Below are 17,772 nucleotides of genomic sequence, written 5' to 3'. Positions count from 1 at the left end.
CACATCAATCTTTTTCAGTGACATGTTATAACTTGTTATAACTTATATTAAAGATAATTTCTAATAGAAATTACATAAAATATTTAAGTTCTGTGAACAGTAACTACAAAACATTTAAATTAATAAAAAACATTATTAGTATTTTCTATTATTATAAAATAATTAATGTCATTCATAAACAGTTTTAAAACATTATAACCCATACAGAAATTAATCTGCAATACTCTCTCTCAACTAGTTACAAAGTAATAATAATAATAATTGTCCATGACATTATTTCATTTAACAGTAGAAAAAGAATTGAAATAATGTATAGTATCAGACCAAATATCTGGCTTTGAGAAATCCAAAATTACTAGGAAACTGGCTATTTTTGAATTTGGTGGACTAGTACAGCTGTTGTTTGTCATGTGTCTGCTTTGGGTTTCCATGGCATACACATCACACCATGCCAGTTTCAGTGTGATGGTTGTTGTGTGCAAGAGATTCTCTCAGAGTTAAGTGAGAAGTTATTGCTTGGAATTTATTATAATTTTCAGTTTTGTTCTTTACTTTCTTCCATTTAATTTTCATCTTACATTATACATAATGGATGTTCAAATGAAAATGAGAATTGGGTTATAATACAATAATACATGTATTCAATTCAAAAGAAGTCTCTGTGAGCATTGATACATTTATCCGAATATTTAACAAGCTGACAAATACTGTCCTTGAAGAACTGGGCTGGCTGCTGGGTGGACCGGGTTTCTTCCAGGTTCTCACTGCCTGTTGAACCTCGTCCATTGCAAACTGAGGTCCCTTGACATGTTTTTTACAAGAATGGTCCAAAAATGCATAAGTCACAGACTCAACCTGGTCAGATACTATAAAATCTTAGAAAAACGTCATAAAGTCTAAGCACCCTGGTAATCCCTCATCTGGTGCAGTTTTTCTGCATGATAATGTATGACCACATACCACCCACTCCTCCACAGACACAGTATACTGTTTTGGATGGGAAGTGTTAAAAAAAATATATGGCTATATGCCCTGATCTTAGCCCTCTGATTTCCATATTTTTGGACCTCTTAAAAAACATGTCAAGATTCATCAATTTGCATCAGATGACAATGTTCAAAAGACAGTGAGAACCTGGTTCTCCCAACAGCCAGCCAAATTCTTTGAAGATGGTATTTGTCAGCTTGTTAAGCATTGAGATAAATGTCTCAATGCTCATGAGGACTTCTTTTGAATAAACACATTTATTATTGTTTTATAACCTGATTCTCACTTTCACTTGAACATCCCTTATATATTAGGCTGTATGTAAGGTATTCTACATTTTAAGATAATTAATGGTGATTAAACAGACCCTGCTTTAGGAGTATATTAATTTGAATCTGTTAAATACAATTTCCTCCTTTACTTTCCATTATTTATTTTATATTTTAAGTATTGTAAACTGGGGTTACTTTGTGACATCATACTATTTTGAATATGGCAAATTTGTATCCATTTCAAAATTTAACTGTAGGTAAAATGGCTCATCCTCAATCTTATCAGCCTGCTTACTCTTTTTGTACAATTCTTCAATTGTACATATCCCAGGTGTAAGAAATGCATCATCAAACTGAAAATTCCCATTAACACACAAATATTAACTAAACATTGAAAAAATACAAAATTTACAATAGATTGGTCTAGAAAAAATATCTGTTATTCCAAGTTATGGATCTACTAAAAGAGGTAAAATTACATTGGTTTGGCGGGACCTGGGGAAAAAATCATTATTCTGAGAAATCCGTTGTTCCGCAATCCATTAAAACAAGATTCTATTGTAGTTTGAATTAGTGAGCATGCAATGGATTACTTCTCTGAAAACTATTAATTGATGGCTTTTATAGAAGCTTAGCAGAACTATAACAATAAAACTTCAGATGTACTGTATTTACTCGCTTATAAGACTATCTTGCATATAGGACAGTGTGTGACTTTAAAGATCAAAATAATGAAAATTAGATTTATTAATACAATTTAACTTTATTTTGCTTAATCACAATTAAAATGTCAAATGCATGTAAATGCACACATTGTCCCGCAAAAAATACTGGCATTTTAAAAAAAAATCTTGTAAAATAGACAACATAATTTGTTCGTGTAAAGTTGGACAATCGGAAACCTTTTTTGCCAATTCTTAACAGTCGAATCCACTCTCCATCGATTACACTTATGAGTTTCTCCGAATTCTAATTTCAAAATAATCCCCTGTTTTCATGTGGGAATGGATTAAAACTTATATTGGGCTCCGGTATGATTTTGGAATTTCAAATTGGAATTCAATTCAAAAGTTTTGCTTTTCCTATTGCTATTTGTCTTTACTCCCGACAATACACAAGAACGATTCAAACAACCCAGATAAAATACTTTTGTTTTTAAACACCAGAGGGTGAGCATCCAGTAAAAACTGCAAACACACCATTCACAAAAATTATTGCAAAAATGCAAAGAATCCTTCGTATAGGACAACCTAGGTTTTTGAAGCAATGAAAAATGAATAAAAACCTCGTCTTACACGTGAGTAAATACAGTAATTACCCATCTACAATCTAATTTTAAAAACAAGCATATGATAAAAATTATTAAACATTTTAATTTTCAAAGTGCAAACATTTCATTAACAAACTAAAATGAAACATTATTGTTGATGGAGCATTTGTAACTTTAAAACTCAGAATTAAAATGTATTATTCATTTCTTTTAAAACTAAATATATCCTTAAAAGATGCTAATTATAAGTAAACATTGAAATTTGTTGTAATTTCTCATGTTCCAATAAAGCTATTTTCAGTTGAAGTTTCAATGTCTTTCATATAAAACTATTAAACTTTGACGTTATTTTCAAATTACTGTATTTATAAATTACAAAAATCTTAACTTCTATATTACATTTTGATTTTTATATAATTTATAAGTAATGTAATATATTTTGTATGCAGGTTTGAAAAAAATCAATAATTAATAAAAAATGTGACTTCTTATTTTGACTATATTTGTAATTGTAGTACATAACAGTGCATATTAACAATAAAAATTTATGACACAATTTATCTTTGTTATGAGTACATACAATTGTTTATGACAACGTTCCATTAAATCTTTAAACACACAATAAAACAATGTTAAGGATTAGCATATGGACTAGACAGTTATTAAAATGACAAAATGAAAACTGTAAGAATTAAAATTTTATTACATACTCTTATTTCTTTTAATGAATAAATGATTAAATAGAAAGCAAAAATAGTTGTAATCAAGATCAGATAACATTAAACAAAATGAAGTAATGATTTTCTTATACACGCATATAAGAATATATAGGATAAATTTCTAAAAGTTAAAAGGCAAAATCTATACTTTAGAATTTATTGAATTTTCCAACTGAAGTTCCCAAAATAGTTTAATTTTGCCTGTTTTATATGAAGTCGTTTTTTTTTTAATATTCTTTGCTTAGATTTTAATAATTTAATAATTAAATTATCGGGGTATGATTAGGCTAAGTTAATAATTAGATACGAAGTAATTTGTCTAGAAGATTTATTAAATTATTTATTGGAATTATTCGCGAAATGGTGATTTAACCGCTTACCTCTAAATAAATTACTTTGTATCTAATTATTAACTTAGCCTAATCATAGCCCAATAGTTCAGCAGATTGTTTGGCTTTAATTAAATTCTCTTCATAAATGTTTTTCAACAATGTTATCAACATTCACATTCACAAAACTAGTACAAACATTTATAATACTTAAAAAAAACTAACGAATATATAAACATCTTCCGAAACCCGATTCGTTACTATAAAGCCACACCAACTCTAGGAGCAAATTAATCAGTAATTCAAATTATCATCACCGGAATATAGCTCGATATTATATGGCAGTTGGCGTGGCTTTAAACTAACAAATAAAATAATTTTAATTTTTTTAAATTAATATCTAATGACCCATTAGTAGCTTTCGAGTATTTCCACAAAACAATAATCCCTATTAAAATCTGGCAATCACAAACGTCTGTAACCAAAGTAGGGTTGAAACTCACAGTCTAGTGAACTAGAAATAACATCTTAACACATTTTAAGTCTAATATTTTTTTACACTTTTTTTTATATTAAATTAAAATGAAGTCAGAAGATTACAAAATAAGTTTAAAATAAACATTCTTAGCTATATTATGACAGCTCTACTGGTTTATAACTTTAAATATTGACTACAGTATAAAAGAAATACAATTTTGCATTCTACAAAAATAAAATAATTTATATATATATATTCACTCTTTTAGTAACAAATATAAACTTTATTTGATTGTAATTTGAATACTTTGAAATATAAATGTAATAAATTATATATCAATTATGCTGATTTCAAAATAAATTTTATATTATTTTGTAAAGAAATAACCGATAATGAATAAACAGTGCTCAGTTATTTTTACTTTTAAAAAATGTTATTAAAAAGGCTAGTTAAAATTGCACGAATAAAATAGTTTTTAATTTTGTATAATAATTTTTCATTTGAACAAATGTATAAAACTGAAAATACTGTATATAGAAATAATAATTTATTTCTGAAAAATTTGAATATCTTCATTTAAAATTCTTAAAGTTAAATAAATAAATAAAATTTATTTTAGTTTGACAATGACAGAAGCTGACATGCATAATTACATTTTTCAAATGTATACGATTTATTATTGCATTTTCGGACAGAATAACAATTTATTCAAACTATATACTCTTCAAAGACTGCGTAGATTTGCACTATAGGCTCTAGTATACCTTTTAAACACAGCCGTTTATTGCTAATATTCGAACGTTTTCGGTTATTTTTAATAACCTTTCTCAAGATCAGTTACATTCAAAAGCGGTCGTAAAAATTTGGCGACGTGTTCTAATTTTTACGACCGCTTTTGAATGTAACTGATCTTGAGAAAGGTTATTAAAAATAACCGAAAACGTTCGAATATTAGCAATAAACGGCTGTGTTTAAAAGGTAATTTATTCAAATAAATTAACTAACAGAATTAAATATTAAAAATGATTTTCTTATACATAAATATTTCAAAAACTGGAGTATGTTTACTATAACTAACTTCAAAACATTAGAAAAGGCAATTTTTATTATATATAGTCTGTGCAGCAAAAGAGTAGACATTAGTCATCCTGAGCTGGAAGGATCTATATCAGATGAAAGGGATGAAAGGAGACAAATGAAAGTTAATGCATGGATCTAATCTCTTTCGGCTGTTTTGTTTTTTACATTTTTAGAACAATTTTATATTATATGTATCATAAATAATTTTATTGTTTTACTTTTTATTTCAAATTTTATTACTATGATCCATGTGTCACCTCCCACATGTCTCCTCCATCCCTTTCATCCCACTCAAACTGACTTATGTCTACTCTTTTGTTGCCCAGAGACTATAGTGAATCAAACATTTCATTAATAAATATTACCTATTTTTACTGGATTTCTCGTGTAAGGATTTTCTTATATATTTTAACTCTACAATTTCAATATCAAATGAATTTTACACGATTGAAATTATCAAATTTATCTACTTATTTCACACAACTTATTCTTAAACTACAGTTAAACTGCTAAGAAAAAAGGATATATCCATAGATCCATCTCATTCCTTCCTTTCAAATGTTTTTTTATAGCTTTCCTATATATTTTTCAATTCTATTGTCATTTCTTCCATAAGTCACATACTAAAAGATTCTCTTTCTTCATATAAAATTGATCATAAGTATTGATACTGAGATAGTATTATCTGATTATTAACTTTTTATATATGTGTTGTGTTAATATTGCATATTGTTTCTCTCCCACTCTATAAAATTTCCTTCTGCTTATCTATTCTTCACTGCATTGCGTAAAGTGCAAACATGCTACCTTATTTTTCTGTTTGAGTTGAATAAATTCATGTATCTTCTGAGGACAAGATAATGAAATCTCAAATACAAAGTGCTCAATAATCTTTTATCCAGCAAATCAATAAATTGAAGAAATAACAAATGTTTTAAGCTACATTTATCAGCCATTTTCAGATTTGAATAGAACCAAAAATTAATAATTGTGTAGTAGCATGTCATGTGAGTAAATTTGATTTAACATTATGTTTATGCATGTGACAGTGAAAGAGAATCATTTTTCATGAAGGTGAAGATATGGAGGACCAAGAAATAGGAATGGGAAATTCTCCCATTTCTGGTTAGCAGGGAAGCTGCAGTGAGTCTGGGGATGGTTGCTTCCAGGAAAACAGGGCTCCAGAAGCAATAGCAATATTTGGAGACATTTTTAAAGGAAAGGGTACTAAATAAAATGAATTAATGACTGCAGACTTACTTATTTATACATAGTACACTAACATTTTAAGTCAAATCATCAAAATTAACTTAAAATATCAAATCAGAGTGTGAATGCATTGTTTATTGTTCATTCATGAGGAATTTTGGCATGTACCCCAGCTAGTTTCACTCATGCATGCATGAGTGAAGCAAGTCCATATTTAGGTAATGGGGTGTTTTCAAAATATGCAGCCAAGTGCTAAGTTATTCAATAGAGCTAATAAATTATAATCGTGCCAGAATTTTTTACAAATCTGCAGACATGGAAAGGTAATATTACAGTTTGTCACACTTTTAACCGTAACTTACAGTCAGAGAATAATACTGTCTTCACTGTGAAAAGAAAAATGTCACTTCAGTGAATGGCTATTCCTAACAGGCAAATAAAAAATTCAGTTAGTTAAATAATTTGTGTGAAACAGGTAATATAATATGCAAAAATAAAAATACAGCATGCAGTAAAAACAATTTGTTTGGATAATTGTTTTGTGAAACATAGGTTTATGGTTTAGAATTTGTCCTTATCCAGGGTCTTGACAATAAACATTTTTGTGTGTTCAAAAACATGATTACAGTCCATGGCAGTCACCTGTAAAAGAATCTGTAAGTTCCATCTGGTTGCAACAGTTTCTAGCATGTAATAGTGCTTTCCATTTTGCAAACAATTCTTTTCAATGGGGTTTAATTGGAGACTAAGATGGCTAAAACTCTAGATGATAACCCTGAGACCAGCAGATGACATATCTTTGTCGTCTTGTGAAAAGGACATTATCCAAAACAAGCATTACTGATCTGAGTATCTTCCTCTTTGAGTTTAGGATACAGTTCAATTTAAACTACAGATGACATTTACAGATGCTTTTTTACTGCAAAATATAACAGACTTTTTCTATAAAGTAATTTTCTAACAACAAAGTGTTGATTATAAATAAAAGTTACGAACCTTATTGTGCTTTGAATGGTTTGAAAACTATTACATTATTAACTTTTTTGGTCCACTTCTAGGACTTTCCTCAAGCAGAACCTTCTAAAATCGACTTATTCCACTGCTAGTAGTGTTCTATTTTGGAATGCATATGATTTCGACACATTCGAATTTTGAATGTTTTCTTTTTTATAAATTTTTTCTTTTGTTATCCAATCACATTGTTTGCCATGATGTCGGGTCGAACATAGCTTGCCATGCCTTTGAGATTTGCTTTTCATCCTTGAAATTGATAGATAGGCCCTGGTGGTCTGCTTTAAATATCTCCAATGCCTCCAAACTCTAAAGTTTGTTTATATGACACATTTGTCATATTAGGGTAGCCTGTTGTAGTTCTGGCTTAATCACATTCTCACTGGCAAATATAGCTAAGGCAGTGGTTTTTCTCTTCTTTTCTATATCAGCTATGTGTTCAGGAAGACATTGCTTCAGAGACCTTTCTGTAGACCCAATGTTTATAAAATCTCAATCAAACCTGTTATCTTTGAGCAGACACTGTTTCTATTAACAGCAGCTGACACTACATGATTTTTAGCCTGAGCTTACATGATTACAGTTTTATATGGCATTGTTCCTCGAGTAGCATGTGACCATATTTTCATCACATGATAGACTAGACATCCATTTTTTCCAGGATTAGAGAAGAAGTTGTGTCTCACAGCTGCTACATATAGAAGGTTCCCTGGTACCTTAAAGAGGATCAGAGAACATCAGGAAGATGTAAAGAAAAGCAGAGTAGGAACAACTTTAGTGACAGAAGCATATACTAGGGATGTAGAAATTGAAAGGGATAGTGATGGAAGTGTGGAAGATAGGGAGAGGGAAAATATCTTGATGGTGGTAAAGGTAGATTTATAGATAGTGTAAGAAAGGTGAAGCGGTCAATGCTAAGGGCATTGATGATATTCCTAGTGTGCAGAAATGGTTATTAGATAAAATAAATTAATTAAATAACTTGTGCTGATTCAACTCCTCATGAGGGTCAATCCCCCACTTGCTTTGCTCTAACCTTGCTTCACTCATTTGATCAAAAATTTTATGATAATTAATCATTTCCTAATGCTACTGTTTCTATTTCTTTCCTTTTTTTTTTGTGATAGAAAAAAGTGTTGTGACAATTTTAAGATTATTTATTATATTATAGATTATTTATATATTCAAACAAATGATTTCTGGATTAGATTGGGCTATATTACTTCTACTATTAATGATTAAATGCTAAGTAATTTGGCCTAGAGGTATGTGTCAGTTGCCATCTCTCATTGAATTTAATACAGTAATTATAATTACATTAATATTTATTAATTAATTTAGAAGGTTCTGGAAGAAAAGAATTGACCCAGAGCGGGACTGAAACCTGCAAATGCCATATACCGTGTGGATGTGTCACCAGTTATGCTACCCAGACCTGCATTCAATCTTTGCTTCCACAACTATTAATTTAGATATAACCATACCGGTTACTCGTGGTGCTGACTGGGGACGACTTAATGCCCACGGCCTATAAACTCCCACTATGGCACTTCGTTTTACCATCAAATCTGACGATCATTTAGCTTTAATACAACTATAGGGCTTACAGATGTTTATATTTGTATTTATATACTATGTATTATTTTAAAATATAGAGTAGATTGATAGAAATGGCTATTTTTAAATTTAATTTATTTTGAAACTAGTAATTTAATTAATATTCTTTTCAATAAACTTCCTATTTATTTTACTGTAAATATTACAGATGGGCAAATATCACTTTTTCTCAAATTCAAATATTAACCAGATCTCAAATATTTGAATATCCCAAATACTTATTGTACTTATTAACTAAATAAGTTACATAAAGTAATTAATATATTAATGAAGTAAAACAAAAAGCAAAGAGAAAAACAATTTACTAAATTTAAAAAAAAAAAAATGAAACTTTAAACTTTTAATTTTGACTTAAAGTTTTAAACTAGCTTTTTTAGGTACTCTTAACTCAATTACAAAAGATTAATTTAACAAATAAATGTTCTTATCTTTGCTTACTGAGGATTTTTATTTAAGAAAACAAGGAATTCAAAAATATTCAGGATCTATTCTGCATCTTTTCTTGTCATAAATTAAACTAGAGCTGCCAAACAGACTATGTGCTGTACACAGTAGTGGATATAAGGAGATACTATTGACAAAAAAATTAATTTGTTCGGACTTCAAAACATTGTTTTTAAAAACATTTATGGTAACAAATATCGTTTATTGGTCATCTGCAAATAAAATTGTTGTGCATGTGTTAATAAAAGATTAAAAATATTTGAATAATTAATAAGTAACTTTTGAGTTAGTTCCCTTACAGGCACTTATGGACCTGCCACTATGTATATATGGTACGATATTGGAGGTATTTGTAGTACAGTGAAACCCATTAATCCCGATTTCCAGTTTATCAGGATTATAAAACATAATCCCTGTCTCAGAAGGATAAAAGATAGACATACGGATAACCTATAATTGCCAAAAAAAATCCAAGAACTCCTAAATACATTCTTGCTTGAACGTAACGTTGCAGCTTGCAAGAATAGACTTGTTTTCCATGAATCGGCACATGATGTTCACTGTTATGCATTTCGTGGGAGCAGCATTCTTTCGGTTTACTTAATATCTTGTTGAACCTTTTAAGATTTTTAATTATAAAAAATTGCTACTTTCCTGTCGAATAAAAATGTTGTACTTCTCACATAGTCAATGTGTTAATAAGTTTATCATTTGTAACCCTGCAAGTTATTATTCACTCAACACCCGCAGCAGCTGCTATTGTTTTGCCGAGTTTCGGTCGCCTTCGGTCTTTTGTGAAGTAAAGCAAACACCTTGAAAACGACATCTAAAGGAAAGAAAGTGATTGTTGTGACGGAGAAGAAATTAGAAATATAAAATTAAAAAATGTATATAAATTGTGTTATTTATGTCATTAATGAATTTTCCAAATTATACAGACTGGGCACAGTCCCATTTCAGTTGGATAAATGGGGTTCCACTGTATTCGAATTTAAGTTTTTTAACTAACATAATACTCGAGATCTTGAATATCGGATACTTTCTAGCATCAAGTATTCAAGTTTTCCATATAGTATTTGCCCATCTTTAGTAACCATAAAAAAAGAATTTTATTATTATTGTTTTTCTTTCATAAATTGAAAAAAATTAAGAATGAAAATAAAATGTAAGCTTGAAGAAAAACTTTTTTTATATTAACAAATAGAATAATAAAACCATTAAATATATTAAAACAAATAATTTTTTAAATAATCCATTTTTGAATAAAGTTATTATTTAAAAAAAAAAAAAAATGATTTCTAGCTACAAAAATTGATTCAAATCATCAAATAAAAACTATAATGTCTTATTACAAAATTATTTCTTTTATATGTATATTTTTTTTTTACAGAAATCGAATGAAATAAAATTTATTCACCAAAAATCTATAGTTCTAGTTTATTTTAATTTGTAGCGTACACGTATAAAAAGTTTTATATTTAAAACATGTCATGTGCAATACTTAAATCATTCTAACAGTTTTTTCATTATATGATACTCCAATTAGCATATGACGAAGTACACAATCTTTAATCATGAAAGCACATGGAGAATTTCACAGGCCATTGCTCTGTTCCGAATTTGTTCAAAACAGATGTCATGCAAACTTGCATGAATTTTCCTTCATTGATAGGTGATCTCATTTGCATATTTATGTCTCGTACCACTAAAACAGAAGAACGATGATATATCTTTTATACTTTAACCATTTAATATATTTTTGGAATTACAAATTTTCATATTTCTTACTAAAATTAATAAAATGAATTTATTTATAAACCAGATAAATTTATCTACATGTATATTACATAAAATATATATATATATCATTTTAATACTGTATAAAACTTGATTAATAAAATATTCCTTCTTAATCCAATTATAATTTCAAAATATTTCTCTGATAAAATAATCATCATCAATACCAAAATAAAACTAAATTTATTATTAAAATGGATAAACTCTCGGAAAAATCAATAAGAATTTCTTACGGAAAAATGTCTTACATAATAACTACAACTACTGGTCTTTAAGGCAATAATTTCCAGTTAGTATATTTAATAATAAACCATATAATAAAAATATTTAAATATATCTATTCTAAAGAAATCATTTAAAATTGTTGCAACTGCTAATGATAGACAAGATGAATGACAAGAAGCATTTGACAGACTACATAATAGAAATCACTGTTAAGTGGAGCACTTCCTCTTTGTGTTCCAGAATGATGGATGAAAAATTAACGTCTGTGCATTGTTTAGTATCACTGCTTTGTAGATAATTAAATAAAATAGCAAAGCATTACCTTCTAAAAAAAATGTCTGAACGAAATGATTCAAGGATAAAAAGCATTTATTTAATGAATCTTTTACGCATCAAGCCTTTAACGTTGTTATTATTTTAAGTGATGATTTTATATAAATATATTGTATAAATTTGTCATCAAAATTTATAAAAATAATTATAAAATAAATATATTTTTCTTCTTTATCATTTAATACTGCTTTTACTAATATAAATAAAAAGTAAACTGTACAATAATTTCAATACATTTAAAATATTTAAACCTATGATTTTTTTACATATCACTAGTGCATTTACTTACCTTCTGTTGTCATCATCAAATTGCAGAACCGAACTCTCTCTTTTCCAGTGAATTACTGGTTCAGGACTTCCTACAGCTGAACATTTTAAAATTGCCGAACTATCTTTGACTATGACATTATCACTAGGCTCAATGGTAAAATGAAAGTTGGCAAATTTGACATCTGAAAAAGATAAATTATTATTAAATAAGTTCTACTGATAAAATAGCATTTTTTATTAGTAGTACTTATTAATAAATAAGCATTCTTTACAATAAAAACACTTGACTTATTAAATTTAAAAGCTTTAAACTCAGTTTTAAACTGTAAATTCTAACATTTAATATGCAAAACTTTATATTATTTACAACAAAAAATTTAATACTAATAAGCACAGCATCATACTTTTACATATATATATATAAATCTGAATGAGAATAAATATTCTAAGATAGGAAATACAATATAAAAGCACAAATTTATTGATATTCCTTCTGGCACAAACTATTTTAAAAGTACATCACTATGATCATTTATAAGTAATTTTGACATATTTATATATCAATATTTTCATCATCATGTCAAAGCTCTTATTACAGAAACTGAAAGTACAGAATATCAATAATATCCTACTGAGAACAGTCATTTTCAACTGTGCACGACTTTCTACTCCTATTCAATTTTTAATATTATTTTTATGAAATATTTCTTCTTCTATCTCTTCAATTACTCTCACTGTATGATCCTTTCAATGACTGATAATATTTTTTAAATCTAATCTAATATGTATTTATGTAGTTATTGGATTTCCATTTGTAAATTTATTATGTCATTAATTAAGATTTTTTTTCTAATTAATAAAGTAAGAAATAGAAACTGCAACTGTGGATATTCAGACACTCAGGAAATCTTTTTAACCAAAAATTTTGTAATTAAATTGTTTTTGCTGCTGACAAAGGTTTCTTGAGTGAGTAATTAATAAAGTATTTATAAAAACAATCATGTTTTTGTAATTTAACTTATGGTTATCTATATATATATAAAAACGAATGTATGTCTGCTGTCTGTCTGTGTGTTTGTCCTTCATGCATTACCACACCATTTATCCGATTGCCATGAAACTTCGGGAAGTTATTTAATACATTCCTGCGAAGGTTTGTGGCATATGTGAAGACCACCATTTCCCCCCTTTCAAAAATATATTTATACATGGATTAAGGCTTTTGTGTCCAACATATGGCACTAACTTCCGACGACCTAAGTTTGCTTTTCCGTGAGGCATTATGCTTTTCTGTGAGAATGGACTAAAGCAGATCATTTTTTATCTATCTATATAAATAAAATATAACGTTCGTTTGTTCCTACCGATTCCTTTGAAATTTTGACACAATGTTGCATTCGAATACGCACGTGTTTTTATATAATATACGTGTCGAAATTTCCCCCACTGGGGGGAGATGGACAGGATTAAGGCTTACCGTGAAGAACTTAGCTTCTATTATACTATTTTAGATGCGTTTTTTTTGCGTTTTAATAGGTTACGTCAACAGAATATATACTAAAAAGGGATTTTTCGATATTCCGGGAAAGGGACAGGATTAAGGCTTACTGTGAAGAACTTAGCTTCTATTTATACTATTTTACATGCAATTTTGATTGCGTTTTAATAGGGTACGTCAAGAGAATGTACACTAAGAAGGGATTTTTTGAAATTCCTCCCACGGGGGAAGTGTTATACATTTATAATAGATACATTTTGGGCCACAACAACGCGTGGCCGGGTCAGCTAGTCAGTATATAAAAAACTAAATTCATTCCAATAAAATGTGAGCTTTTATATTTTATTGAAGTCTAATTAATTTTACTGAATATTTTGTTTTATATTTCATTGATATCCATTTATCTTATTTCATTTTCTTTATTATGCCTCAGGTTATAAGTTTAAAGTAACAAGATTATGAAGCTTGTACATTTGATGACTCTATTACTGTAATTCCTTAATTAACAGTCAAAATCATCAAAAGTGTGCAAGTGTTAAATAGAATATATGATGTAAACTTATAATGGAAGTTCCAATCACACTACCCTTACACACTTTTCCAGCACTAGTTTAATCAAAACAAATGTTTTTGACCCCATTCAGAGGTCTGCATCAGGTTAAAAATGTATTAAAATACAAATTAAAAAAAAAAACAGTGTTCTAATGGACAAATTTAGAAAAAGAACTGAGTTCTTTTTGTAAATTTAAAAATAGCAGTTATAGTTCTACCATTAGAACTCAGTTTTTTTCTTTAATTTGTATTTTAATATGTTTTTAACTTGATGCAGACCTCTGAATGGGTTTGAAAACATTAGTTTAGATTAAACTAATGCTGGAACAGTAGTGTGATTGGTTATATTTGTTTCCAGTTTTTCTACAAGTGTAATGAAAATAAGTATTAATTTGTTTCTATTCATAGAAATAATCAAGAGTTGAATATTTATATAATACTACCGGTATTGCATTCACGATCAATATCTGTTGACCATTTCAAGAGCATGAATAAATTCAAACATTTTGAATTACAAACTTCTTGAATGAAACAAAATATTTCTTACAATAGCTCACAATACCTGTTTCACGTTAATTGTTTTATATAATATTTGCGTCTTTTTAGTTTTGAAAACACTTTTATGTTTTAAAAATAAATAAATATCTTTATAATAGAAACAATCTAAACTTTTTAAAATAGTGAATTAAGCCTAGAGATGGATCTAGAGTACAGAATATAAAAAAATCATCTCTAGAGTTTGGCAAAGCTCAGATTAGCTATTTGGAAATAACGAGCCAAGCCGAGCTGAGGTCTTGACAGCCGAGCTATGAGCAGAGCTGAGAGCTAAGTTGGGATATGTTGAACAAAGCCTATTTTTGAAATTAAATTACATTTATAATAACAACAGCAGATAAACAGTATGTCAGATGTGTTTTCATTTATATGTTACTAAAATGAGAGCATTCAAATGAAAACTACTTAAGCATTAAGTAACCGAACTACAAACAATTTTTAGATTAAGAGAATTATTAAAAGTAATTAGGGGAAATATTTTAAAATGACACAAATATCAACAATTATTTATAGCAAAGATGTACAGTAGAACCCTGATAATTTGAAGTGTATGGGACCAAGACTACTTCAAATTACAAAAAACTCTAAACGTGAACCAGAGCTGAGCTGTGAGCCAGTCTGTCATTCTAGACTCCAGTTGAGAGTTAAGTTAACTGTCAAAATTCTGAGATGTAACTCAGCTCAACTCTGTTCATTTGGTAGAACTCTAATCACCTCCCATAAAATAAAAAAAAGTTTATCTTTAATATCTATTTTTTCATTTCTATCATTTTCTAGTTTTAAATTATTTTACAAACATTCAGACTGACTAATATATTTATTTGCATCATTAAATGCATTTATTTATCTGGGGTTTTATTTGCCAGTTATGAATATTGTCCCCTTAATAAATTCTTAAATCCATCCTTGATTACTTAAAGCAAAACCTACTGAATCTGGGGATTACTAAAGAGTAAATCAACGATATGTTTTACAAACTCATAAAGGAAATATTTCATGAATAAAACTGTAAAAGCTTATTAATAAGTATACAATGAACTAATGAAAAATAAACTATTCATATATTTAAAATTATCTAAAGTTTTAAATATTTAGTAATACTTGGAAACTATAAATGATTTGATTTATACACTATAAAGTTATGACAGAAAAAGTTTCTTACTTTGCAAATTGTTATTAGAAGCTATTGTAGTTCCTGAACATCAATTTAACCTAACAACTATATCAACTACATCCTTATTCTGCCAGTAACTTTAAGTGCATGCAATTCATACTTTTCTTTGAGCTCTTGTTCTTAGATTCCATTTTAAAATACTTTAAATACCTATTTATTATTTTGTGAAAGAGAAATATATCATACAGAGAAAGAAATACAAGTAAAATAAATTTCATGATATAACACACTTACATTACGTTATTAGAATAAATTCCACTATTTGGGAGTTGGAAGCTATTATATTTAGTTTAGAGAATCACTATAGATACTTCAAATGCTTTAAATAATGGAGATTATAACATGAATTTTTTTATTAATGATATTTGACAATATTAAATAATAATGCATACAGAACAAAATTTGTATTGATGTAAAATTGTTTTGTGTGCTATTAAGAAGCAAACACAACTCTGAAATCTAAAATAGCCTATATATAAAAAGTACTCAATCCTGTAAATAAAAACTAATTTAATATTTTACAAATATTAAGTCTATGAAGATGCAACTAATAAAATATCTGCAGTTCACCATTGAAGATAACCATATGATGATTAGTTCAACTGAAGAAGAAGTATATAAAACTCTTCAAGCCTGGAATAAATTATATACAATAACTATTCGTTGAACCTTTAAATGCAATTCCAGTATAAATAATTAACAGTTTGTAATCTCAAAAACACAGTCTCTAACTGTAAAGGCATGGAACACTACATCTACATAGGAGATCTTCCTCAGGATTCATTGAATTGGAATGCGGATATTGGAACATTTTTTAAATTTATTTAAAAGCAGATAGACGAGGATTTTTTAAAACATTCTTTAAAATAATATTTTAAATCGCTTAAATCGAATTTAAAAATGTTCAAAACAATTTTTAATTTGATTGCTCCCTTAGGTATAATAATTGCCATGCATAAGATACTTGTCCTTCCTCTTTGAAATTAATGCAACGACCGCTCTTTATGGATTTAAATATTTCGAGAGTTTCCAGTGTCCTTATGTGTTTTTGAGATTACGAACTGTTAATTATTTATACTGGAATTTCATTTAAAGGTTCAACAAGTAGTTATTGTATGAAGGAGAAGTAACCAGTGGAAATCAACCAGGCCAATTCATCCAAAAAGATCAATGTTCAGTGAGTGCTAGTGATGATTGCACTAAGTGTGAATACCAGGAGGAATACAAAGATGGCTAAGGGAGCATAGGATTCACTTTGCCTTGCCTTTGAAGACAATGAACTACTATGTCAAATCCAACTACAGAGACAGCTCTATTCTATTATTTATAGCAACTGTAAAGGCGTGGAACACTACATCTGTACACCAAAATATCGTCAATAAACTAAACAGCATTGACAAGGTGAGGACTTTATCATCTTGTTATTTCCTCAAGTTCATAGGGAATTCAATAGTTTAATAATGGCATTAACCCACAGTACCCATAAGCCTATATGTCTGCTGTTGTGAAAGCAAAATTAGTTCAAGAAGAGATAAAACAGAAACAAATGACCACCTGAATTAGAAAAATCTAAATTATTAGTTAGTAAGTTTGACAAGAAATATCCTGATAATGAAATTTCATTTAAAGGAAAATGTTTTAAATGTCACAAAATTGAACATAAAACAAAGGAATATCATAGACAAATATACATAAGAGTCACTCAAATAGCTGCAACTAGTCTGCTGTTTCTGTGGTAGATTCAAAAACTTGGAACAAATGGATCATAGACTCAGGGGCAACAAATCATGTCGCATTTGACAAAGATCAGTATTCTAACTGCCAGTCTTTGTTCATAGTGGATCTTTACAAATTGTGGGAAAGGATGATGTCAGCATCAAAGTTATGGTTTAAGATATTAGTCTGCAAAACTTTATTTATTGCAGGACTTCTTAAAAACTGAAGTATTCAGA

The 17,772-nt window shown here is 28.5% G+C and overlaps 1 protein-coding gene across 4 annotated transcripts in view; it reads right to left on the bottom strand.

Moving 5' to 3' along the window:
- LOC136987073 (neogenin-like) overlaps nucleotides 1-17,772 on the bottom strand; it is a 100,610-nt gene that overhangs the window by 52,239 nt on the left and 30,599 nt on the right. For all 4 annotated transcript variants that reach the window (XM_067284719.1, XM_067284718.1, XM_067284720.1 and 1 more), the window contains exon 2: nucleotides 12,061-12,223. In XM_067284719.1, the coding sequence (XP_067140820.1) occupies nucleotides 12,061-12,223 (163 nt within the window). The remainder of the gene's footprint in view (nucleotides 1-12,060; nucleotides 12,224-17,772) is intronic.

This window comes from Centruroides vittatus, unplaced genomic scaffold, assembly GCF_030686945.1.
Source record: "Centruroides vittatus isolate TY-2023 unplaced genomic scaffold, ASM3068694v2 scaffold_1444, whole genome shotgun sequence".
Lineage (NCBI taxonomy): Eukaryota > Metazoa > Arthropoda > Arachnida > Scorpiones > Buthidae > Centruroides > Centruroides vittatus.
This window is presented reverse-complemented; position numbering and strand designations above follow the sequence as displayed.